We start from the raw sequence: 27,347 nt of genomic DNA, 5'->3' as shown, positions 1-27,347 counted from the left end.
CGCTTTTTGTGACAAAAATGATTCAAAGAGCCATATTTTTTAGGGCTTTTGATCTGGAGGCTTTCACGGGTGCGCAGTGCCTCTTAGCAAGGTGCCCGGGCAGACGATCCGCGCCGGGAATCCTTTGTTTCGGCGTTTTTCCCTTCGACAGGCACCCCCCGCGTCCCCCCCGCCGGCGGCAGCAGTGGCGCGGCCCCCGCGGGCCCCGCGCGGGCTCGGGCGCGGAGCGGCGCCCCCCGCTCGGCGATGGTTCCGCCCGCCGTGCGCGGTCATGTGCGCGGGCCCGGCCCTCCGAGCGCGGCTGGGCGGCCTCGCACAGCGCCGCGTCCCGGGCCTCCGGCGGACAAAAGGGCGCAGGGAAGCGAGACCTCCGGAAGGCGAGGGCAGGCGGTGTCGGTGGTGAACGTTTTCTGATTTTTCCAGAAATCAAGCAGAAGACTGAGCTGCTGATGTCAGTTAACTCTGAGAAGTCGTCCTCTCCAGAAAGGTACGGCCGCATCCCCGTCCGCATGAACGCGGGGCTTCTCCCTCTGCCTCCGCGGGGCTGCTGGCATTGTCCGCGTGCTGCATGCTGGATCTCGCACCGTGCTCACCCAGCCTGGCCTTCTGGTCGAGCTTTGTGCGTTTTTGCCGAGGGTTGCGGGTGGCAGGCGCTGCCCGGAGCCCGGCGGGCTGCAGCATGCGGATCGCGGCGGGGCGGGCTGGGCTGGCGGGTGCGGACCCCGCGCCTGTCGGGCGAGCGGCATCGCGGACCCCGCCGCGCTCCCCGCGCTCCTGCCCCTGCACACGGGGAGCAAATGGAACTTGGCGAAGCGTTTCGTGCCCTGTTATGTGGAAAAGGGAGTGTCCTTTGGAAAGTAGCTCAGGAATCGCAAATCCCCCTATTAGTCACATTCTGTAAGATAGATGTGATCCCTGTTCAAGTCTGTGCTAGGAAATGGAGCAGTCGCTGCATGCAGTAATGGTTCATGCCTGCAGGTAAGGACAAAATGACTCAGAAGTGTTTTTAAAGCAATTATTTTATCTGTCAGTCAGATTAGTGTTGTTTCAAGTAGCTGTTTGATTTTTAGAGTAATACTTAAAGGTACTAAATGTACATTTAAGTCTTCTGACGTGAAATAGCCTCCTGGTGATTATTTTGTTGATTTTAAATAAACCAGCCCTGCTCACTTCTGTTTTGCTTGCAACTGCATTTTAGGGCATTTTTATTTTTGAAACTGCTTCAGTCTAGAGAAGCATAATACCATTCCCCCCCCCTTTATTTATACAACAAACATTTTGGCTGTATGCAAAAGACCCTCTGAATGTTGTATTTCACTATTTTAGTATTGGACATTGACAAAAAATACTCTTAATTTTAAGCTCTCAAACTGTGTTAGGCTGAAATGATGGTCTGAAGTTTATTTCATTGAATGGCTCAGCATAGAGAGACGTGATAAGGCACTGAATGCTATCTTAAGGAAACAGGTTAAAAGATATCTTTCAAAATTAACGAGTGCCGTGTAGCATGGGTGGTTTGAAATACCGAAATGAGCAATTTAATTTGATTTATAAGTATATTTATGTATGATATGTAGAAGCAAACTGAATTGCCTTTCACCAGCTGTAGTTAGAGCAAAATACCAGCAATGAGAGATCCAGAAAATGGTGGGGGGGAATGGGATGTTAAGTCACCTTTCCAAAATGGAGAAATATAAGAAGAGCTTTGAGAGACATTTTAGTATTTGCATATTCAAAATTAAGAATGAGGAGAGAAAATGCAAATGTTTATTTGTTAACCTTTATCCCACTCTTATGCCTAAAATTTTTAAATACAAGACTCATAAAATGGTGGTGGTAACAGGGAGGATGATGGAGTGAAAATAGTAAAGGAAACAGGTGTTAACTCAATTTTTGGAAAGACTTATGTTGGCATTGCTGTGGGGGAATTTGGTATACAATACAGACATTTATCAAAATGAATGTTATGCAGCACCCGACATCTGATCAGTCTGGTTTTGAGCAGAACATGCTAATGGTTGAACTAATGGTAGTCCTAGATGAAGAGGTCCTTTTAAAGGGTCATAACACACAATTAGAAAAAGATGCATTTGTCTGATATTCATTTGAATGTCATTCATTAAAAAGTAAGATTTCTTTTTAACAGCATGATGTGTTATCATGCAATAAAGATTAAAATGTGGCTGTTGTATATGCACACAGATCTCTTTTGGGGATTTAAATACATGGTACTCTTCACCTGGAGATTGGTTTGACATATCAGCTGCATGGTCAGTTATAAATGAAAGCATCTTTATTTTATAGGAGTTGGTGTTTTGTTTTTTCTTTTTTTAAAATAACCACATTCTTTTCACCAGTCTAAAAATAGACTGAATTTTTTTGCAAGCTGTTATGAAACAGTGCTGTCTATCCTATTAGCTGTCAGTTCCTTTCAAGGCTCTTTGAAAATTAATATATAAGATTTTTTAAAAAGAAATAATTACAATATTGAGTGTCTGAACTGTTAAACTGGCCTAATCTGCTCTGTAGAAAAATTGCAATGTGTGTTTATGCCATGCAGACATGAGAATATGCATGTTCTTGAAAAACACAGCAAGGGAATTAATTATTGCATTTTTATTTATTTATTGGTGGTTTTTATCCTTGTTCCTCGTGGTTGGGCTTCTTGTGGAGCTTGAGTTCTCCGTGTGGGCATGCTGTGTGGAAGATCTGAAAGGGTCCATGGCTTGTTTCTTGTTTTCCATGCTAGCAGAGGCTGCTAGACAGCGCTTGCATAGCCAGAGGGGAGGGGAGAGGAGGTGCTCTGTGCATTTACAGAGACTGGTGAAATGGGAATAGAGAAGGAATGAGAGAGAAGCCCATTACTTGCCCCCTTCTTTGGTTGGTCTTTGTTTCTAAAAGACAGTTTAGTGTTTGTAGGTTTTCCTGCTCATTTGGCAAGTTCAACATGCTGTCACATCTTACTGATGAGAAGGAGGCTGGGATATAATGGGTGGCTTGGCTGTTATGGAGGCTCAGTATTTTAGAAATCCTGCAGTGTTCTCTTAGGATAGTTGTTTGTTATGATTTTGAGAACTTTTCAGGAGACATTAGCAAAAAAGTCGAAGCACCTCTGAGATGTTTGAAGACATTGGCAGCCTTGAAAAGTAGATTAATACAAACCTGAGACGTTTTTCATAGATTCATCCTTCCTTTCCCTTTCCCTTCAACCTAGAAAAACTGAAGTTGTAGAATTGAGTCGGTGAGATTAAGATACCTGTGTTTTGGCGTGCTATGGGATATTTCATTAGCAGACACAATCAGACAGCATCTCTGTGTCCTGAATTTCCGAGTAGTTAACGCTGCCATGGGCAAAGTCCTGATTCCTTGTTGATAAGGTAGCCCAGGTAACTGCGGATGTGTGTGCGCACGTGGGCTGGGCGGTGGATCAGGTATCGCACGGCAGCTGCTGTCGCTGAATTGATTTGTTTGCATGTCTGAGCCTTAAGAGACCATGGATATGTTTTCCTGCAGCACGCTTACGATGTGACACCTGGTTTCTTTATCCGATAAGTAGTAATTAAACGACCATGTACCCCCATGTTCTTTGTGTTTCCCTGGGGGCTGCAAGAGGTTACTGGTCCAAGTCCTGGAAATGTCCTGAGGAGGCAAGTAGCAGCACTTGCTTCTTGTGGAGGAGGGGTGATGTTTCAGGAGACCTTCAGGAAAGTAAAAACTCTTTCATTTCTCGTGTATCAGTTATGCACTCTTCTCGTCTAAACTACAGTGAATGCTTTGACCTGCACAGATTTTTTTTTTCCCCCCTTTTTAGCGGCTGTGTGGAATTCTTGGCAGTTTTCTGTTTCCTTTTGAGAAAAGTTAATTCTTTCACCTGGATGACTTGATACTCTTAAGACTCCAAACCTAATGTATGTAGTAGTTTTCTTTTTCAAATTTTAGGACAAAGAGCTTGTTATTTCTTCAGCTCTGATTTTGGATTCTAAATTTGTGTCAGCAATGCAGTTTGACCATGGAGCATTTTCTAATAAAGGTTATTAGCTAGGCTGATCAGTCTGAAGGGTTTGATCTGCTCGTTTTCCCCCTTTCTACAGAGGCTGCATATGCACATTTCTTCAAAATGAGTTTCTCCTTCAGTGTTTTTTAAAAAAATTAATAGCAGCCACTTGTGAACAGCCTTAAAGTAGGTAGCTGGCGTGTATATAATTCCATTTTCATGGTTTTGAGGGGTTACATAAATAGCAGTAAAGGGAAAATACTTTCAAGTGACAAGTTTGTGTTAATCAGTATGCAGAAGTATTTGGTGTCAGGTGGTGCAGGCAAGTTTTAAGGAAAAATGGTGGTTTTGGTTTGGCATTCAGGGATAAAGTAAAGGAGGAAGAAATCTGGAAAAATGTGAAGGAAGGAAAAAGAGGCTGAGTACTGTCTGCTTCCTTTTTCTAAGAGACTAATGTTAGTTGTTAGAGGAGGCATTGTGAAACAAGTTATGATGTTGTAAGATTCCATCGGGTCTTGGAGCATCAGGGAATTTTTTTATTCTGTTTGTGTGTATGTATTTCTTTTTTTAATGTGGTTGTGGATGCACTTCTTCTAAGGTAGAAGTGTAACTTGTAATAGAAATAATGTTTAAAAGTCAAACCGTCAGCTAACAACATGAAGTATAACCTGATACTGCTGTGTGTCAGATAAATGGTTTGGAATAATTGTTAGATAATAGGGCATTATAAGGTAATTATTCCATTATTGGTGTAACTAACACTGAAAAAAAACAGTTGTCAGAGTAATGCAACTACTTCATCGGTCCCAGTAACTTTTAAACAGATTTTCAAAATACTGTATTTTCTTTAGCTTTCTTTCTGCTTTACTGGTTCTTTTTTATAGGATAAAAGAAATACTGCACATCTTCCATTTCAGGACAGTTCAAATCTATTTTTAGTGGTCATACAACTATAACTTTTCTGTTTTGTTTAATATATGGTAACAGTGATTAATATGTATTTCCCCCCCGTCCCCCTTTGTTTCCCCAAATTACAAGCTCATTCTATTTGTTGTATTTTATCTCAGAAGTAGGAAGAAAATCATCCTATCTTAGTGTGGGTTCTAAGCTGTTTGTCCAGGGAGGTGCTTTATTCCACCACCAACTCCGTTGGGTGACAGTGTACCTGTATAGCTTTCTTAGACTAGGTGCTTAATTTTAGATTACCAGTTCTGGACCAAAATAAATCCTGTATTTTGTGTGCTTTTCATATTAAAGGTTTCACGGTCTCGCTTGTTTTAGCATGTAAGGCTTTTAAGTGAAATATGAAAGGGATGTGGAGGCAAGGAATGCTGCAACATGCCATTGTCCTTGTGTAGGAAAAAATGGAAATAGCTTATATAGAAGGAGCCACTTGTGGAGGATGTTTTTCACTTGAGGTGATATTTTTAGGGGACGCCATACTTTTTTTTTAAGCGCTCGTAGTGCCTCTATCAGTTTACCAGTAGGCTTTGAAAAGATTGAGAATTTTAAGTGTATTTTGGTTTTCAGGGATAGACTCTGTTTATGTCTGTCTGGATTTTCTGCTGTAGGTAAAAAAATTATGTACTTTGATATTTAATAACAAGTGAAATATATCATTAGTATTGCTACTACTCAAGAGGGCCTGTGCAGTACTTATTTTTTTTTTCATTAATTATTTTTTTAGATGTTTAATGACTTTTCATCGTGCAGGTATTTGTGAGATTTTTATTACAGGGAAATTTCTAATATACCTTCTGAAAACTAAAATCTCAGATTTTGTCAATTCCTGTTGGAACTAAAATGAGAGAATTTTGTGAAAGGGAGAGATGGAAAGTTCTGGGCTGTTGTATGAGGTTTTCCTGTATGAGAACTGTTCACTGGAAACTGACTCAAGCAATCCAGTGGTGGTTTGCATAGTTATTTAATGGCTAAAAAAATGTATGTAAAACTTTTGAAAACTATGACTTGCACAATATGTTTTCTGAGGTATTCCAGTTCTATCCCAGGAAAAATGTCTGGAAAAAAGTAATGCATCATTTAAAGCAAAGCCTTTTGTGTAACAGATTTAATCTGGTTTATGTTTTGAAACATTTTGCCTAATCACTGTCTTGGTCATGCCTTCACTAAAATGTCTTCTCCAGCTCCTAGGTGGATGGTAAAGGAATGTTACCTGATAGATTGCATAAAACTATGTGTACCTGTGTCCAAAGTTTGTATTTCTGTTGTTGCTGTAGTGTATTGCAGGATAGACTAATCTGTGGTTTTCTGCGTCTTCATATTATATGCATATTCATATTATAGACTTACAGATCAATAATAAAATGTTTAGACATTCATGTAATTCGGTGTATTTACTGTGTTGTGATACGTGTGTTTTCATTGATAAGGAATTGATGTAGTTACTGAGGGATGCTAGGAACATATTAAGCTAATGCATGCAAATATAAGCATTCCATTTTATTGCATATTTTGTGTTATAAGCATATTATCAGGAAATTGTGCCATCTCTCAGCTTTTGACTTTATGTGAATTTTACTGTACAGTTTGGAGGACATCTGAACTTTACAGTGGACTGAAAAATACCTTTCCTGTCCAAAGGGTATTGTGGCCAGGTTTTTTACCAATTCTGTCTTCACAAATTTTATACTCCTGAACCAATATCTGCCTTAGGTGCTTCTGTATTTTCTTCAGAACTCGCCTTTAGTCTTGGGTGATCTCTGACAAAAATCTAAACAGTCACTGTTACCTTAAATACAGATCTGAAATTTATCTCATCTAGGATACCTGCCAAACTCATGCTGGTAATTGTGACTGGATGGATGGTGAACTGCGATTTCCTTTTTTCCCTGCTTCATTCTCTTTCTCTCTTTTTAGTCTTTAAAGCTTCAATTACCAAAGAAATGTGTCCAGGTTCAAGCTCTGCCTGTGTTCTTCACCAGATCTATACAGTGTTCCTTGCCTGGTTATAGCTTTAGGTCAGTCAGGCTGGTTGATTGCTTCTCTTTCCTGACTGGATAATGTTCCAAACCAGAACCACATCTCATGTAGATGTTCTATTTGTATTAAGTTTTGACCATTGTGTTAATAACAGCACTTTAAGTGACCTCTCTGTATTAATAAAAATGTCCTAATTTTGTCTTGATATCTGCTAATGCAACAAATAGCCATAAATTGGTGATACCCTAGTTTACTAAAAAACTGTATTTTCTTCTCTTGAGAGTTGTGAGACATGGGTAGCGTTGGGCTGGTTAATCTTCAAGACTTCTTTGCCCCAAACTTGGAGCAGTCTGATTCCATGGAAAGGAGAATTTCTTGAACCTACTCCTTATTAGGTGAAATGTCACTGGAGTAGCATGAAACCTTTTAAGAATTCAGCGCCATGTTTTCATGAAGCAACTTCTATGCCCCAAACCTACTGGGATGGTCACAACCTTTTTTCTGTTGCCCAGTACCGCTGTTCATGGCGAGAGTGTGTATCTCTCCTGGGTGCAAAGAGGGTTATATTATTGCAGCAGAAACTGGGATAAAACTGCATTTCTGTCCTGAGTTGTCAAAGCTTAACTTTTACTAGTTCTGGCAGAAACTGGGAGTATTTTTTTTTTGTCATTAATATGACTATGAAGAGACAGCATTATTTTCTCTTACACCTATTGTATCAGAATATCCAGCAATGATTTTTTTTTCTGGAGATGGTAAAGTGGTTTGAAATTTCTGTGGGTTTTAGTGGACATCTCTTCTGTTATTCTGTGCCCAGCATCATGAGCTATGGATTCTCATTGTTGTCTTCAGCTGCTGCAGCCACTATCCACAGAAGCATTTAGTTCCTGCTGTGCCCACATACCAGACGCTATCCACCTCTGTTTATTTCATGCCATGAACTAGAATGGAAGATGTTTGGAGTTAGCTCTGCTCCTTATGAGTCCTTCTATAAAAGGATTACCTTACCCTTAGGAGACCACGTGTGGTGGTTTCCTCTGAGTGGTGCTTCGTCATTCCCAGTGTGACAGTGTAAAGCCTTTCTGACAGCTCCTGTTGCGTATGTGACAAGAATCAGGAATTTCCACTGCTGCTTGGTGTCTTAGCTATGAGAAGTGTCAGCTTTCAAGAAGACTAATACAGCTTTGGACCAAGACTTCCCTAAGGTATGAAAAAGATCATCAGCCGTAGTGATTCTGAAGTACATTTTTATCAATTAAAACCTTTCATTCTGTTATAAATAAGAGTACAAACAGTCTTCATGGACTTGGAAATCTCACTTGGCTCCTTTCCAGGTAATTAATGTTTCAGAGTATTAGTCTAGAAAGCCAAATAAAGAGAGATGCAGCCATCCTCAGAATGCTTATGTTCCATAACTGAAGTAAAAGAATGGACTTACAAAGAAATTATTGGTGAACGAGGAAAAACTCTTTCTCTCCAGAACTCTTAATATTTGTGAGTGGATTACTGACACAATGAATTAGCTTAGACCCTATTCCTTGGGCACCCCAACTGCAGTATGCTGCCCGTGAATACATGGTTTTTTAGTGTAGACCATTAATACTTAAAAGTGGTGTTGTTCTTTTTGGAAATCTCTTCACAGGTTTCTCCAAGGCAATGTTATTGAATATGTTCCTGTAGTTTGATTTATATGTGCTTTGTTTCACCTGTATGTCTGCTTTATTTGTGTTACTTTTCTGTTAAATGAGTCCTGGCTTGGAAAGAAAACATAGAGGAAAGAACTGGTCAAGATTCTTTTCAAATGTGTTTAGCACATAGGAATTTCAAGGGCTATTAAAAGAACCAGAAGTCATCCAGTTGAAGCAGGACAGTGTCTGAGAATGCCAGTACATTTTTTTACTATCATTTAAATACTCAGTGCTTTAAAAAATGCCTTAGCAGAACTGCATGGAGTGTGTTCCAACAGATGCCAGGACAGCTTAAACAGTCTGCAACTAAAAGTCTTAGAGACTACCCCAAACTCCAATCTAAGGCAGATTTAGACACTTCACCTTCAAAGTGTTACTGATAGCTTTGCTAAGAAACTTGCTAAAGGTATGTGTCCTTTTAGCCATGCCAGTTGTTAGAGGTAGCCAGGCATGGAGGGCTTGGTGTCCCAGGGGCAATATCTCCTGTCACAGCTAAATAGGTAAGTGCAGGACTGCTGTGTCCCCAGGGCCAGCCAGGGAGGATTCCCCATAGGGGTGTGTGTGCACACGCTCACGTACAGAAAATACATCCACAGCTGGCCACGCAGGGCAGCAGAGGCTCAAACGAGGGCTTTTATTGGCACACACAAAAACACACACAGAGCACTGAGGCAAGAACTTGCATGGACAGCCCCATCCTTTCGCTCCTTTCCAACTCCTCGCAATGGAAGTCCACTGGTGGAATTTTTGTAGAACCTCGCGCACAAAGCTCTGTGTGCTCTCCCAGCCAATTTTAAATGCACTGAGTAGTTTCTAGCCCCTTGAGATTCATGTTCTCACTCCAGTTGCTGGCACTTGGACCTTATTTACTTGCTGGCCAGTCTGACTTGAAATAGTCTGGAGTTCACATGTACACACTCAAAATAGAAAGTGCATCCACAAAGAAGACAGGTATAGGGTTTAATGACAATATGGGATGGACTGTCATGATCAAGGGCAGGACTTAGTCAGACAAGTGTATGGACCAGACGCTTATTTGTACTGGACCTGTCCCATTTATCCTTTTTCCTTGCTATTTTCCCTTACGTATTTCTCCCTTACCCACTTTTATACCAGTCTTCCTCCACCTAATGCCTTCCTCTGAACATTTCATAGCATCTTGCACATTCTCACGGTACTGTGGTAAGATTTTTACACAACCCCAAAATGTTCTTTCTCCCTGCATCCCATAATAAATCCCTTACCCCTTAAGACCTTCAGTTTTCAAGGTGTTTTTGGGGAAGAGTTTTGACTCATCTTTGTAGGTTTCACACTGGGGGAATATGGTCTAATTGATAGTTGTAGGAGTAGCTGATTCACATGCTCCATTTTTGCTGTTGACGTTGTTCCGGTTGACCTGTTGTTTTGCTTTTGATCCTTGCTATTATGGTTAGCTTTTAATCAGATAACCTTACGCTGGTCTCCCAGGGGCCTAGTAACACCTGTCAAAACTGGGTCTAGGTCTGTTTAGATTTTTAGCCATCTGATACAGGCATCCAAAAAATTGAAATTAGCTGAGGATGTGAAATGCACAAGTGCTTTGCTGCTACTTCTCAGTCTCCTGGAAGTTTGCTATTACAGAGTTTTGTCTACATTGTAACTCCTCTTTAGTTTTTAGACCTATGTTTCTGGAAAGGAGGAGTGAAGTATATTCTTACCTTGTGTTAGATACATACTCTGTGCTTCCGACTTACACTGATGGATGTGTCAAGCTCATACATCTAATGAAGGCAAAGTTCAGGCATGACCAAAACCGAGCAGTACTTAATGACTCTGCTGAAGTGGTATCTGTGCTTGTCACAAAATCCATTAGAGGTAACACAGGGATGCCTAATAATAGTAAACACTTCTGGAGCATAAACTGTCTCATATCGTACTTTTCTGTGGTCTGGTCCAGAGAAGAGATGTCTGATAATAGTGGTCAAAAGTGCCAGTTAAAAAAGGCAAAAAGAGTCACATAACTCTTTCTAAACGAGGCTATCTATGTCTCTAAGGTAGACTGGAAGGCCAGTTGTTAATCTGAGCTGCAGACATTGAGATACTGCTCAATTCTCTTTCAAAGTAGATGAGCAGGCAAAAGAGCACAGAGCCACAATGTGTGTTAGTCAGTATCTGGCTATCTGACATCAGTATTCAGAAAACCTGGCATGTATTATTTCTACTCTTGGAGCCCAGGAGATAGCTAATTCTTGAGACTTTGCCAAGTTGTTGTCTCAGAAAGAGAAATATATGATATGAAGGTTGTGAGTTTGTTTGTATATGTGCAGTGCTATTTATTTACACAAAACATGTAAACAGAGCTCATTTGCTTGAGCAAAGTAGAAACAAAGTGCAACAAGCAGCTATTTTGCTGATGTTTTCTAGTCTGCCTGTCTAGCAAGTACTGTACTAAAAAAACCCCCTCAAAATTCAAAAAACAACACCCAAAAAACCCCACGCAACTCTCTCCTGGAATCACAGGCACAGCATTTTTTTACTGCTTTTTTTTTTTCTGCTTTTTCAGCTGTTGTGTCAAAGACCTAATGTTCCTTTTTCACTGAGACTGAAAGGAGGGTATTCAGTTCAGCTCTCAGCCTTGACTGCAGCCAAATACTGAATGCTTAGAGAGTAGCTCTGTCTCAGACATAAAATTTATAGGACAAAAATGCTATACCTAAAATACAGCTTAAAAAAAAAAAAGTCTTTATGTGTACTGTAATACCTTTGTTAACTTTCTGGACCGTGCAGTTTGTTCCCAGGTCATGCTGTATGGCATCTGAGGACTCTTGCCTGTTACTGCAAGTAGTTCTTGTCAGATCTTTCCCATGGACGGGTGTGAGCTGCTTTGAGATCTGTCCTCCAAGGCTTCTGTCAGGTTCCCACTGGATTTCTTTGAGGCAAGAGTGTTTAGATGAAGACCATCCTGGGTTTTGGTTGTAGCTTTTGTTCCCCCTTCTAAATGTTGCTTTTCTTCACTAGGTTTTCATATGGTACTTCATCACCCTGCTCCTTTGGTCTAAGCCTGTATGAGTCAGCTAGAGCTGAAAAAAGACTATCTTCCTTAAGTCCTGAAAGCTTCTGAGACTAACATCTTCTTGGCTCTCTGAACTACTTCTGAGACCATGTTGTTTTGTCCACAACTAATAGTTCATGTATGTACTGTTGCCTACAAAAAGTAATCTGAGTTTGAATTGCAGTGGGGTTCTATATGGAAATATTACAGTGGAAGATTTATCCTAGAGCTTTCCCTTTAACTCCCACTCCAGTCCATACTTCTTGTCACTCCTTTTGAGTTACCATCTGGTTACAGTCCTGTGTCATCAGTTTGTTTCGTTACCTCATGCCTTTGATTTTGTGTTAATTATTTGGACGTTTATTTTATGATGTATTGAAAGAGATGTGAAGTATGTGAAGTGAAAGAGACATGAAAATACAACAGAACTTCGCTCCTGTGTATGTACGTAAAGTTTGATAACTCAGTTGTCAGCTTGTCATGGCTAGAGTTCACAAGAGACATAACAGAATGTGTTGTGATATAGATAAAAATGGTCAAAGTATATACTAAAGTATATGCTCAGTGCCCCTGTCACAACTCTACCATTCAGCCAGTTCTCAGTTCATCTCACTGTCCCCTCACCTAACCCACACTTCCTGAGCTTTCCGATGAGGATGTTTCGGGATTCAGTGTCAAAAGCCTTGCAGAAGTCAAGGCAGGCAGCATCCACTTCCTCTCCTCATCAACCCAAGCCAGGCATGCCATTGTAGGAGGGTATCAGATTGGTCACACATGATTTCCTCTTGTTGAACCCATGTTGTTTCCTCCTGATGAGTTTCTTTTCCTTTCCATGCTTAGAGGTGCTGTAGGTACTGGTGCACAAAGGTTTACTTGTAAAATACATAGCACTGTGGGTTTTTTTAGGATAGGCACATTATAATAATTAGTGGGCTACAGCTATTTTTATTGAAATGTAGACCTTGGTGATATGTATTGTGCATACTGCCATATGTAAATGGATTCTTGTGAGTAGTTTAATTGATTGGAGGAGGAATGTATTATCATAGAATCTTAGAAAATAATCAGTTAGAAGGGAGCCGTCAGGGTGGTTGAGTCCAACTCCTAGCCCTGCACAGGACCCCCCAAGAGTCGCACCCAGTGCCTGAGAGCACTGTCCAAACACTTCTACAACTCCATCAGGCTGGTGCTGTAACTGCTTCCCTGGGGAGCTTGTTCCAGTGCCTGACCACCCTCTGGGTAAAGAACCTTTTCCTGATGGCCAGCCTAAACCTCCTCTGACACAACTTCAGGCCATTCCCCATGTCCTGTCAGTGGTCACGAGAGTGAAGAGATCAGTACCTGCCCCTGTGTTTTCCCTCATGATGATGTTGAAGACTGTAATGAGTCAGTCTCCTCCAGGGTGACCAAACCAAGAGACCTCAGTCTCTCCTCATGTGGCATCCCCTCCAGACCCTTCACCATCCTCATGGCCCTTCTTTGGAGGTGTTCAAGGCCAGGCTGGACTGGGTGCGGAACAATCCCTCCCGCAGTCAGATGTCCCCACCCATGGCAGGGGAGTTCAACTGGATGAGCTTTAATGTCCCTTCCAACCCAAACAATTCTGTGATTCTATGATTCTCTGAAGTGCAGCAAATACAAGGCATTACAGGCAGCTGTTATTTATTTACACAGTATTTTACAGGTGGAATTGTTTAAGAGCATAGTTAATCTTTTGTCCCAAAGCCATGAGCGTGATACATCTAATTTTATCTTTTGTTCCCAAGTAATTTAATGCTTTTTAAATCAAGTCCTCCAGAGCTGAAAATAAGAGTTTTGTAATTTAAAATATAAGAGAAGATTGGGAGTTTTCAAGTTTCTTTCTAATTATATTTTGGCACGTTTGTTGCTGCTGTTAGCATTCAATCCCATAATTCCATAGCAATGCAAAAGTCTGCTTTTAATAAAAGTGTTATTTCATGGAATGTAGTAGAAACTGGTAGAACTTTGGTGAAATATAGATTGGTTTCCTTGTGCCGGATTGGAGGATTTAAATTGCTGTTTTGTAGTGGTGTGGGTGATGTCAACAAAATGTCAGTGGAGGTGATCTGTTTGGATTGAATCACTAACTAGTGAAGGAACATAGGAGGATGTAAAGCTGAGAGTTTGTAAGTCATCTTATTTTGTGTGTTGATTTGACCTCAGAATGCAAATTACTAGGAACCATGAAATGCACAATTTATTTTATAAAGGCGAAAAATTCCATGCATCATGGAATTGTGAAATCCTTTTGCATAGCTGGGACCTTCAAGACCATCTAGTTCCAACCTCTCTAACACGGGCAAGGACACCTTCCACTTGAGACCAGGCTGCTCAAAGCCCTATCCAACTTGGCCTTGAACACTTCCATGTTTGAGGTTCCGTTTCTCTGGGCAGCCTGTTCCAATGCTTCAGCATACTCACAGTAATCTAAACCTGCCCTCTTTGGGCAGAAGTTGGAAGCCATTCCCCCTTCTCCTGTCACTACATGTCCTTGTAAAAAGTTCCTCTTCAGCTTTCCTTTAGCTCCCTTTAGCAACTGGAAGGTGCTCTAAGATGTTGCTAGAGCCTTCTCTTCTCCTGGCTGAACAACGACTCTCTCAGCCTGTCTTTGTAGCAGAGAAGCTCTTTCAGCCCTCTGATCATCCTGGTGGCCTACTGTGGACTTCTTCAGCAGATCCATATCCTTCTTATGTTGGGGGCCCCAGATCTGGACACAGTATTCCAGGTGGGAGTAGCGTAGTGGAGTAAAGGGGGAGAATCACCTTGACTTGCTGGCTGTGCTGCTTTGGATGCAGCCCAGGTCACAATAGGCTTTCTGAGCTGCAGGCACACGTTGCTGACTTGAGTCAAGCTTCTCATTCACCAGCATCCTCAAATCCTTTTCTCCTGGTCTTCTCTCAGTCCATTTTCCACCCAGCCATATTTGTGCTTCACACTGCCTTGAGACTGTGCTTCACAGGTGCAGCACCTTGCACTCAGCTGTGTTGAACTTTGAGGTTCTCACAGACCCACCTCTCAAGCCTGTGAAGGTCCCTGTGGATCCCTTCCCTCCAGTGTGACAGCACTGCACAGCTCCGTCTTGTTGGCCTTGATCCCTGTCACTCACCAAGGTGTTAAACGGCACCGACCCCAGTACTGACCCTGAGGAACCCCAGCCCTCACTGCTCTCCTCTTGGACATTGAGCTGCTGATCACAACCCTTAGAGAGCATCCATCCAGCCAATTCCTTATCCACAAGTGGATAATCTGTCAAATTCATGTCCCTCCAGTTTATAGACAAGGATATTGTGTGGGACAGTGTCAAATGCTTTGAGTCATCATGCTATTGCAATAAATATTTCATTTGGCAGTATAGGTTTCTTAGTTTTATGAGCTTCCTGCCAGTTAAATTTGGCAAATGTGTCTAGATAGTACTAAATAATGTTCCAGTGTTGCTGACGTGACTAGTTTAATTTTCCCAAGATCTGTTGAATTTACTGTGTTTTGCTTAGGTCATATTGCAAAGGTTTCTCTTTTTTAAATTTTTAGTCAACTGCAAGTGGTGGTATCTGCATACTTCAGGACAATCCAGGCTCTTCTTGAGCTGGAATCCATAAACATAATTAACGTGATGGTGGTGTTGTAGTGTAATTAGGTTCATTAACAATAGAAACACGGAGTGTTTTATTCACAGGAGATTACTACCATGTCTTTAATTGTATGACTGTGGTTTGTCTATTTAGAACTTTTCTTTCAAGTGATTCGATTTTTCGTAAAGACTGGTATTCTTAGTATGAAAGATGCATATATATGTTTCTTCCAAGCAAGTATAGTAGGTATATTGGCTGAAGAGAAGGATATTTTTCCCCTCAGTTTTTGAGTTATTTTAGAAAGAATGGTGTTTCAGTTTTGAGATGTTGTTTGAAATGTAAATATAAAGGCACGTGTAAATGAAATATACCTTTAAAATTTTGTTATGTGTTTAGCTTAGTTTAGTATCTCTTGCTTTCTCTAAGCAAAATTAAAGAAAATCACCTGGTCTTTTCTTGCACTTGTTTAAAGTCAGTCCTGATTACCTCAGCCATTGTTTGAGTGACTCCTTATCTTGTTTCTAGTGTTACACTTGCAGTTCGCAAACATTAAAGCATTAGCTAAAAGAAACAGATACTGACTGGGCATGGCCAAACTCTGGTTTCAATGAGCAGCATTAATTTATGCCCACATTGATTGAAAGTATCTATCTCCATCTAATACTCCTGTTTCTAGCTTACTTTTACCAGGCTGATGATTAGAACATCCTTGCCTGAGGAAAGCTTGATCTATCTCCCTCCAGGACTCATCAATAACTGTATTAATTTGGATAGTCCTTAGGGTTTTAAGCAGAGCGCCAAAAGTCATTACTGTCCCTCAGGACCTGATTGAGCTGTGGCTAAAATGATGCCAGCCTGTGACAGTCAAAGCACAAGGCCTGTGTTTGGTTATCAAATGCTGTTGTATTCGTACTGCTTTAACTTCTAAGCCATTTTGATCATTCTTGTGACAATTTTTACTGTCATTTTTATTTCTCCATGTTGTGTTGTGCAGTTCTGGATCAGTGAGGAACTAAGGCATGGTTGGGATAATTCTTTACTGGGTTTAACATACTTTGATTTACCTTTTGATGAAGCTTGTGCTTTCTTGGAATTTTTTGGTCTTACAGCAGAAAACAGTTGTTCTGTAGCTTTTGGCAGGTGCTCTCTGTGTGTTTGCACTTCCGAACGTAGCCGTGCTTGTGAACGGGAGGATTGCTTAGTTAGTGTGGCAGTGCTGCTGCCCTCCTTGGATCTGTGTAGGCTTATTAGGGAATTGGTATCTGGTAGTACTGGGATTAATGATAAATTAATTACAGGTATAGTATTAGTTCCCTCTTCTGTTTGCTTTCCTACAGGAAGGCTGATTTCTGGCACAGAAACAAGTACCTACAGAGCTGGTGGTATCTTACACTGTCCCAGCTGTCTTTGAGGTGGATAGTTGCTGGATTTCCGGTTGGCAAATCCTGTAACAGGATTTTGGTGCTGGTGACATGACAGGCTTACCCAGATTCCTTATGCTTCCCACTGAACTACAAGGGATTAATACCTCTTGTGTTTGGTTCTGTGAGAAGGGCTCACTGCAGCCTCAGTGTTTTGCAGCCCAAATGAGTGGTCCAGCTTTCCTCACTAGCAGCAGCCTTCCTGAAGTCCCCTTTGCCCCAAGAAGTTTTCCACCACAATGAGCTGAGTTAGTTTGCTGGGGCATCAGGTAAGTGCCAGAGCCTGGAATGTTTAGGTTTTAAAACATCCCCTAGGATTCTCTTGTTACTGTTCTAAGTCAGCCTTAGTGCTTCACCTTTATTTTGTGTACTTTTTTATTGTAGTCCTTGCCACTATAGCTGCAGTTGGCAAACATCATAGCATTAGTTAAAATGTTGCAATTGAAATTTTAGGATTTAACAGAAATTTTGGTGTAAAAGAATTTGATGGTCTAGATGAAAGTTCATTTGTATTAAGAATATGGAATGTCTTTCAGCACATTGAATAATCAAGTGCCTAATAAAGTTCATGCATAGTTCCACATAGCGGGGTTATTTAGTAATCCTTCAATGTCTCCCTGCTACGTAGGCAGACATTTCTTTCATCTTAATTATTAGATAGTGCGATCTTCACCTTAGCATACTGCGTGGGTATTTAGGGTTTAAGGTACATTAAAATGAAACAGCTGTAAGAAAAACTATGAAGTATTCTTGGGTATATAGTTCCCACTCAGGAATTGCAAAGTCAGCCACTCCTTAAAGGCTGATGTGGAAGAAGAGCTCACCTGCAAAACACAGGCTCATTTGGTCTTGTAGAGCCTTATCACCCGGTTCCTTCCAATTTGGGGGGATGAAAGTTGACACTTTCGTGCAGTTTTTCTTCTGGATCCTATTTGTCTGATAGGAACATCATGAGTGTGACATTTTATTACTTCTCTCCAGAAGTGTCCAGGATAGCTGCTATTCTTGCATTTTAATGGTTTCTGTTTTTACCAGTTCTTTTCAGTATTAATTAATCCAATATCTTCTAATTCACAGATCAACAGCAACAATCAATCAGTGTGGTATAAGGCATTTAATTTCTTGGCTCAGCAGTTCTTACTGGCAGCAGTGGAACTGCTCTAAGGCATTCTGTTTATGTTTGATAAAGTTTTGACAATGTAGTCATTGATATTTAAAAAAGAAATGTGTAACATTTTGACCTACAAAGATTGCACATCCAGCACATGCGATGCATCACCTCTGTATTCCTAAAATGGAGAATATTGCTAAAGCAAGGCATTGGCAGTCCTGTTAGAATTCATATGAAGTATCAATGTGTTCAGTGTAACATCCTCCTGAGTGTATCATTTATGACAACAAGTAGTTATCTGTGGAATGAGAAGAGGTGTTCTGATTTGTAAGCAGTATTATGGCTTTTTAGACCAGTCTTGGAATGAAAAATTTTTCTAAATTTTAACCCTAGTTCAAAAGTAGCATTTGAAGAAAAATTTTCTGAACTGTAAGAGAAAACCCCACCAAAATACCCTAGAGAATTACCTAATTTTTTTTGCCCATTTTGATGATTTGGGTATGTCAGCTAGAAGCTGGAGGTCTAAAAGCTGTCAAAGACTCACTTGAAACATGAAAGTACCTGTTGTAGACCATAACAATGGTTTCAAGTGCACTGTGTCCAAAATGTTATGTTTTTGTCGCAGGAAAGGTGTTTAAGCTTTAAAGTTAGAACAGTACATAGGAAGATCAAGCTAGTATGAAAGGACATTTGATCTGTTTTAGTAATCCCAGGAGACAGGGCTGCTTTGTTGATTGCTCATCATGGAGGTAGAAGAAGAATATGTGCAAGTCACTGAACTTTAGACAAGGTGACTTAGGGTGATGGCATTTGCTCTCTCTGAAGCTGTTTAACAGGAGGGAGCTTCAAATACCAGTGACTAAAAATATTGCATGATTCGGTTTCATTCTGAGAAGAAAGGGAGCACCTGGCAAAGGAGCCCTGTTAATATAGTAAAATGTAAGAGCTTTCTACCTCTAGTACATGTTTTGGCTCAAATACATAAAATACCTGTTATTATAAAATATACACTCATGTATGTACTCTCAATATTGTTCAAAGCAGTATCTGTTCGAAAATGCTGTGTTTCTTTATCATAATTTACAGTACAGAATGTTAAATTAATCAGGGCACTAAGACTTAGTTATGATGATGCTGAAGTCTGCATAGAGTGCTAATGATTTTCAATACAAGGTCATACTGCATGGATCAAGAATAAGAGAAGATTTGTGTGTGTATATATATATTTATTTTCAGTATCACTGACAGGAGAAATGTTGGGGTGAATCACCCAGCTCACCTGAGTTTTGTTCTTCATGAGTCCATAATGAACTATGGGTATTTTCCCCTTAAGCTATTCGTTAACTGTATGTGTTACTGCATAGTTCTTAAGGTTCTGTGTAAAAATTCATAGAGAAGATACTTCATATCGAAAAAACACAACAAGGCCACAGTTCCACAGTTGGCTTAAACCTGTGAATGAAGTCTTGCCTAATACCCAGCACTTGCTTCTTCTGTTCATCTTGAGTGCTGGCACTGGTGCTTTTGATGTAATCAGTCGGATGAAGGATTGATGAGCCTGAAAATTGCCGCAGAGGATGGGGGCAGGTTTTTGTCAGGATTAGGGAGCTACATGGCTTAGTGGTGTGAACACAAACACAGGCAGAGGAAGTGCCTGGAGAAAAAGCAGAAGTTCTTTTCGCTGGAAGAATTGAGCTAGATCCAAGTGAATTGTACAGATTCTAAAGTGTTAATTCTAATAAATATCATGCAAAAGATGCACCGAGTAACAGCAAATCCAAGAGCTTATTACCATTAAAATATTTATCCTCTGTGCAATGTTGTCCACATGAGGTTATGCCTGCATCACTTACTTTGCCACGGGCCTGTTATGTTTCAGCATGTTAGAACAACTTCCAAAAGACAAGAATAAAGGAGTGCTAGAGCTGGTGCAGAGGGCAGGGCTGTGTGCCCATGGCCATGAGAGAGAGGAGCAAACTGCCCCCTTCAGAGCAGCATTGTGTTCAGGTTGACCTCATATGTGTGACTGAGCCACAGATCCACTTTCAGCCCCAGGAAAGGAAAGAGATCAGTTGCTGCCATCATAAATGGGAAGGAAGGGAAGGTGTTGTTTCCTTCTTCTGATGGTGTTTATTCTGTGCCCTGTCTTGCTTCAGCTGTATCACTCGTGGTTCTTCTATTCACTGCATTTAACCTGTAAGACAGAAAGGTTAGCTGATTGGTTTTGCTTTGGGGTGTTTTTTGGTGGATTTAGCAAAAGAGGAGGCAGGTGAAAAACTTGGAGTAGGGAGTTTGACTTCCTGCTCTTGTAGTGTTAGTACTAGTCATACTGATATGGTCAGGATAGTAAAATTGAGGGAGTGCTGAAAAAAATGATAAAAAGCTACAGGAGGGAAATAACGTGCATAAAAGTGTAAGAAATGTGAAATGAAGATCATGGGGGTTTCACGTGTGGCAGATGTGAAACCAGTACCAGGGGGAAACCTTTGACATCTACTGGTGGGATCTAGTGCAATTATCAGTGTTTGAGGAATGCTGGGTCCACAGAAGTCACAGCTCAGTGCTGTAAAAAGACTGTAAAGATGATGTTAGAAACTGTCAGGAAAGGAAATAGTGAATAAGCACTATCTCATGCCTTAAATATGGTTTTCATCTCAGAAAGAATAAAATGATTGAGAGAAATTACATGGAAAATATAAAATGGTGAGTGAAATGAAATAAGCAAATAAAAAATATTTTTCTATTTCTTTCCCCAGAGGAAGTTTGCATGCAATTTTTGAACAAACGAAAAGGAAATTATTCTTCAGATATGGGCAGTTAAGTGTGTAGAAGTTCGTGCTACAGGATGTTATTGTTAACTTCATCTGTTCAAGGAGCGACTGAGCAAGTTTGTAGAAAAATACTTCACTGAAAACTGATAAATACAAAGATTTTATCTGTGGCCCCTATAGCAAATAGTTGCAAACTGGGCCAGTGTTTCGCTGTTGTTTCATCATTCCTACGCCCTTACCAAGGTGTCCACTCTCAGCCACTGTCAGGAATAGGATAATGGACAAAGTAGATGCAACTTTGATGTGACTTAGTTCATCTGTTCTTCTGTTAGCAGAACTCAAAGTAGCTATGTGGATTGTCAAGATAAGTTTTGTTTTGGAGAAAATTAAGTTATAATCTGTAAGTGGCCTGAGTAAATCTAGACTTTTTCTTACTGAACATTAATGGACCACACTTGGCACTGATAATGTTTGAACTCTTCAGGTAAAAAAAATGTTTTTGAATGTAAAAATTTGCAACTGTTGATTATTATGTCTCTACAGGTAGAATAACAGTTGTGCTGTTTTACATGAAAATTGTAGAAGGTAGGTTAAATCACATATACTAAGTGATTGATGTGCTCAATACACAAAGTATTGAGAGTTGCAAATTCATGCTGTGTTTTTAAAGGCCATGGTCAGTGTTGATCCCTGCTGTAGATAGGCAGAAGTTCATATGTGTGGGTTTGGAAGTGATTGGTAATATATAGTAAAAATCACAAACTTCGTGTTCTTTTTCTAGAAAATATTTCTGTCTTAGTCCTTTGTTATGAAGACTGTTTTGAAGTGGTGAACAGTAAGTTGTTGAAGCCATTTCAGATGCTACGCTGAAGGCCATAACTATTCTCTCTCTAATGATTATTCACTTGGACATGCCATGTAGAGAGTAAAGAAGATATAAACTTGTACCTTATTTTTGAAATGTATACAGAAGTTATGAAGGTGTTCTGAAATGTTCCCTTCCTACTCTCAGAAATGTTTTTGATACTCATCCAGCTCTTTACATTTTTAAAATAAAATTTCTAGTCTGGTATATTCTCTGTTTTGCATGAGTCAGATGTGCATTAGTAGTTCTCGCTGTTTTAATTAAAGTGGCAGAGTTGTTGAATCCTTATCAAGGCAGACTGAGGTGGAAAGGACAAAAGAGAATGAAATCTCACATCTCATCTTAAATCTTAGGTTGATCATCTCTAAAGCCATAATCACATAATTCTTTTAACCACCTACAGAATTTTCTAGCATACATGGGAGTTCTATGTTGAAAGTAAGAACAAGCAAGGAAAGTATTTTAATTCTAGAAGGAAAATGTACAGGTTTTCAAGTTTCATGAGGAGGGTATGTAATCCTACATCTTTCTTTATTCTGAAGTTACTCTATTTTAGGGGGCATGTGTGTGTTTTTTAAGTATAAAACTGTTAAGGGGGTGCAACATAATTTTTGAGGACAATAGCATTGTAAGCACAGTATGTGTGAGATAGATGGAGGGTCATGGGGCTTGCACGAACCCAGAAAAACCCTTTCAGTGCTTACCTGGTTTTGAGGTTGCTTTGTATATGCGTGGTATACATTTTATGTGTGTTTTATAGAAATAGAAGGTCTGGGAGTGCATACAGAATTAATGAAGTCATGACAGTGTTTTGGAGTTCTCCTTTAAGAGAACCAAAGCCAGAATTGTTCTGTTTCGAGATGAGTACTAACTAATTCTTGGAAAATTCCTGTTCTGTTGTCATTCTAATTTACTGAACTAACTTCAGGGCTTAATGGCTTTAGGTTGCAATCCTGATTGTAAGTTGGCTTAAAAACTAAGAATTTAAGAAATTTAGTTTTAATTCAAGCTTTTGCTTCTGTTACAGTTGAGAAACTTCAAGCTACCCTATAGCCTGTTTTCTGCAGATGAATGGGGCCCATTTTAAATCTAAGTAGTTTCAACTACTGCTTTCCTGTTTTCCTAACTGGGGTACAAATTCCATTCTCTGATTCTTCCATATGGTAGCTGACATCACATTGGTCTTGTCACTTGTGTGTGTTTCAGATCTCTGTTTTGATTTCCCAGCTGAGTTTCAGTCTCTGTCAGAGAAATGTGACTGCAGGCTTGCAAGTAACTTCAGTCTCTGTTTGCCATAGTACCCACTATTGCACCCACACAGTAATTTATTTACTGAAAGCTACAAGCCATTTGCAGTGATGCAGTGTTTGTCCGGAGCTTTAGCAATGCTTTAAAATGCTGAAAATCACCTTTGTATAAGAAAGTTATACCACTGCTTTTTTTGTAGCAATAGGAAAAGACATTTTTATAAGCTTAGTTGTAAAGTTTTTTATAGATGTTAATAGTGCCTTATCAGCAGCTGAGTTCCCTTTCACCACTGTGTACGTGTAGCACATGCTGCCTGAATATTACACCCACTTGTCCATATTTATAATTATTTTTTTTTAACTGAATGACAGTTCATGAGCAGTGCTGAAGGGTAAGATTGTACTCAGCCAGACCCATTTGCAGCTTTGAAGGCAAGTGGCGTGACTTTGGATTTAGGGTGTTGTGTAAGTTGTGTGACTCTGATCTGCAGTTTCTTCCTTCTGAAAGAAGGTAGAAAAAAATCTTCATAAAAACACAGTTAATTTGTTCTGTTTTGCTAGACTCTTTCTTGCAGTATGCAAGGTTATCTTTAGCCTGTTTTTTACACCGACTGTTCTACAGTGTTGTTACAAAGAACCTCCTTTCTTAATCAGCCCATTGACTGTCAGACCCTGCCAGTGATGCTCAGTTTTATTTAAAAAGAACTCCTTTGATTTTGGAGAGAGTCTAATATTTTCACCAGTATTTTCCAGGCTTTGTTTTGATATAAGTGTACCTTCAATAATTGTGCCCATCTCCAGGAAATGCAATGATCCTGTTTCTTAGGAGAACAGTTTTTAATCCTAAGTATAAAAAGAGAGTCTGAATTGGATACCTTCACGTTATATTTCTCTACTACAGCAGTTTCTCTCCCCTCATATCATAATTTAAGAGGGCAAAGAATCCATAATACGAGCAGTAGGTCCTTCAAAAGCACTCAGCTTTTTATGTTCAAGGGTGGCATCTCCACTTTCCTGCTAAAGCTCCCTGGTTGTGCTGATAAGGCTGCCATTATCTGTAGTGGTCTAACCTTACTGCGTGGGTAGAGGTGAAATGACAAGATTCCTGGGGACTCTGGAGAGCTGTGAGCTGAGCATCCCTTACTGTGCTCTCAGAGTGCACGCCAGGCAGGCTGTGCCCGGGTAGCTGTGCCTGGAGCTGGCTCTGCTCTTCAGTGTGGACCTGCCCAGGCACTTCTCGCACTTACCTGCTCTTCCCAAATTCCTGGGACCAGGTGTGGAGATGTCAGCCTGTGAAAGCCAGTGGGTGTGCTGGGCAGCAGGACGGGGTGCTGAGCCCGAGGGCCTGGCAGCCGGCCTGCTGGAGAGGTCTTCCTGTAGTGAAACATGGATGTGTTCTGGAGCAGCTGACACTGAGGAAGTGCTGAAAGGCACCTCCTGGAGAAACAAAGTCAGATATGTGAGCCTTTATCTGAAGATTTCTGTGTTGACTCCGTGCAGAAGGATCATTGTTACAACTACACATAATTGCTTTGTCCACCATCAGGATGGATGCAGGCAACAGAGTGGTTTCTGGAAATGACTTTGCAATAACTTTGCAATTCTGTAAAAATTACAGAATACCTTATGCTTTTATTAGATTAAATTACTTAGAAAAAGTGAACATATCTTTGGGCTTAGAGCTTTTTCCTCAGCTCAAACAAGAACCAACTCACTGTCTGTCTGGTTGAACAACTAACTCTCAGTCTGAATACTAGACTGGTTTTCATTCCCAGTATCAAGAACTGTTTATTGAAAGATTGTTACTGTTCTTATCTTTAGGCATTTACAGTTTTAACACCACCATGGTGCAGTTGCAGGTGAAGGCTGAGTCCAGTAAAAAAATGCTGAGTGACTTTATTTTGCATTCTGATGTTTATATAATTATCTGCAGCGTTTCCAAATTATTGTAGATTAGGTGTGAGGAGTAAAAGAGATAACAGTTTAAGAGCTGTTTGTGTTACAAGTTAGATTTAAGACTTTTTGAAGTATGGCCTATCATGGCAAAATAGTGTGCTCACGTCTATAAGCTTTCAATGTGGATTAGACCCTGTATTCAGACATGCTTTGATTTAACTACAGGCCCTATCCTGGGAGAATTGAGGGCAGATTCTGCAGTTTGGAAAGCAGACTTCCAAAACTGTCACTTGCTGTTCTATTCATACACTCTTGCAGCAGTAATTTCTGAACTTTCCTGTCCTTTTTGCATGTTTATTTTAGACGGCTGGTTCTGCAAAACATGGCCTCCTTTGGTCTGAACTGGTTATCGAACTGTAAAAATGGGACTGGCAAGAGCGTAGTTCTAAGCAAATACATTTCTAAAGTTACTTGGTTTTTTTTGATTTTATTTTTCATTATTTTGGTTTAGAGGAAAAATATGGAATAATACATTGTTCATAGCTGCATTCTCATTTTGACCTTAAGCATTTAACTTCTTGAAGAGGAGTTGGTCCAGTCTCTGTAGTCACTAGTGCAGCACCGTACTTAATGATGCAATCATTCCATGTCCTTTTACTTTGATTTGCAGTAAGTTTTGGTTTGTAGAAGATGAATTCACTTGTTTTATTTAAGCTCATGCTTACAGTTAAAATCTGTGAAGTTATAAGTTGAGCAAATTATTGTGGGTCATTTGGGCGTAGTTCCTAATTGTTGTTTGATCTCAGGTAGAAGAAGGAAGCAGGCAAAACTGTGACTTTATTTTCTGCCATAGGCTAAATAAAACTACCATGTTTTAAATACCTATGCTTTTCAGCTAGATTACTTGGTAAATCTGGGGGTTTTAATAAGAGTTTTAGCAGTTTAGGCAGTCTGTTCATTTTTAGAATTGATCTTTTCCAGTAGCAGATTACTTCCCCCTAGTGAATTTCTTCCAGTGTCTTCCGAAGAGCAATGTTAATTTAAGTTAAAAAACCAAAATGTCAGTGTATTGCTGGAATTGTAGGGATTTCTCTTAAATCTATATCCAGGAACCTTTTTTTAGGCACGGGATCATATGCTCAGTTATTTAGCCTTGCAGAACTGTCAGAAGTTGAGGAAAACAAAATGTAGCAACTCATTTCACTTATGTTGCCACACCAGTATTCTCTTCTATATTAAATAAGTGCTTTGCAGGCCCTACCCCTTCACTTGTTTCTGTCCTGGCTCCTCCACCGCTGGGAATGGAGACAGAGCAGTCTGCAGCTGCCTTTCAGGTGATTAATTCAGTTTACAGTGCAAATGTGAGTAGGAGAATGCTGCAGTTTGAGCTCTCTCTGGGGTCACGTGTAGCACTAAGACTACATGCATCCTGATTCTCGTTTTCTCTAAAGAATTAAAAAAACCCCAACTCTGAGAGAATTAAACAGTAAGTAGAGCATGGGAAGGAACATGTCCATAAACAAGTTGTGTTTTCCAATATTTCTACCTTTTCCTAAAGAACGATTCCTGTACAAACATGTAGCCTAAAGGGCCACATTTGAGTTTTAAAAGAAAGTCCTTCTTAAGCCAGCTATTAGAATACAATTGACAGGCAATCTAAAGAAAATTGAAAGCTTTACATTTTCCTCAAACCTGTTTTCAGCTAATTTTCTGTGTTTCTTGTGTCTGGAATAAAATCTCACACTATGATTCCTAAGGTGCTCATCCCCACCATTTGTGTTACCCTGAAATCCTAGATTTGTTCTGTAAAGAGCAAATAATACTTGTGTGAGTCAACATACGTTTTGCACTGCACATTGATTGCCATGCAAATTATTGCCATCTTTTTTCTTTAAAACTATTGCAGCAGTTTTGCTCACACTGTTTTTGGTTCCTGAGAATTCCCTCAAGCTGACCAAATTTTGTTGCAAAATTTTGTCGCAAAATTTTGTCATCTACAGAATCAGTATGATTACCTTTTGCTTTTGTTATAGCTAACAGAGCTGTGCTAAAACACGTCTGGAGCTTAGAAATTGTGTGGTGCCTGTGTATCAAATCTGTTTCTTGAAAAGGTAAAAAAGCTTTCAAAATTGCATATCTTTTGAGGCATCTGTGTTGGTGTTGTGTGTGCATGTTCCTTTGCTTGTGTATGTGAGTATTCTTGATATTTTCATTTCATTGCAGTACCCTGAATGATCCTGCATTGTGGTCCTGCCTTTACATATCAGGGTTGCAGGTTCTAAGGACCCTGTTTTGCAAATTAGTTTTTCATAGACCCTTAACCATCTTATACTTTGCAAAAAGGGAGAGGGAGTGCCTAATTTTTGTCTACTCCTGACATTCTGTTAGCAAGATTGTGGTTTACTTTCATGGGGATAGTGTATTACTTAATTGAATATTAAATATAATTAATTACCAGAGATAAATGCCTGAAATAAATGGCAAAAAAAAAAAAGGAGGAGCAGAGGCTGAAGGGGCAAAACACCGTGGGTTTTTTTTTTTTTTTGCTACACAACTGAAGTAAAATCTTTGTACCTACACACTCCTCTTGCTGTGATCTCCACTCTTGAACCAAAAGCCTTTTTTTTTAGTGGAGGTCATGCTACCTGCAGTTCCAGTCACAGTTCAAAACCAGGCAAGAAAACACGAGCTAAGTCACATTTCTGACATCTGTTTTGCTTTAATTGTTCTAAACATTTAGCAGAGTCAGAAAATTTACAGGAAATAAATGAATGTATCTTCCTGTTTATATCT

At 40.0% G+C, this 27,347-nt stretch overlaps 1 protein-coding gene across 5 annotated transcripts in view; it reads left to right on the top strand.

Moving 5' to 3' along the window:
* The window catches only part of SRPK2 (SRSF protein kinase 2), a 130,023-nt gene that overhangs the window by 42,509 nt on the left and 60,167 nt on the right, over window positions 1-27,347 (top strand). Inside the window, exon 1 of one of the 5 annotated variants that reach the window (XM_066182855.1) lies at window positions 352-487. The exons of 3 other annotated variants lie outside the window; for them this stretch is intronic. In XM_066182855.1, the coding sequence (XP_066038952.1) occupies window positions 450-487 (38 nt within the window). In that variant the 5' untranslated portion in view covers window positions 352-449. Of the gene's footprint in view, window positions 1-351; window positions 488-901; window positions 979-27,347 lie in introns of those variants that run through there. One more of the 5 variants, XM_066182854.1, reaches the window with a different exon arrangement.

This window comes from Chamaea fasciata, unplaced genomic scaffold, assembly GCF_029207755.1.
Source record: "Chamaea fasciata isolate MVZ Bird 193981 ecotype frontalis unplaced genomic scaffold, bChaFas1.0.hap1 SCAF_5, whole genome shotgun sequence".
Classification (NCBI taxonomy): Eukaryota; Metazoa; Chordata; class Aves; order Passeriformes; family Sylviidae; genus Chamaea; species Chamaea fasciata.
The sequence above is the reverse complement of the archived record's forward strand: the minus strand, read 5'-3'. Positions and strand labels throughout refer to the sequence as shown.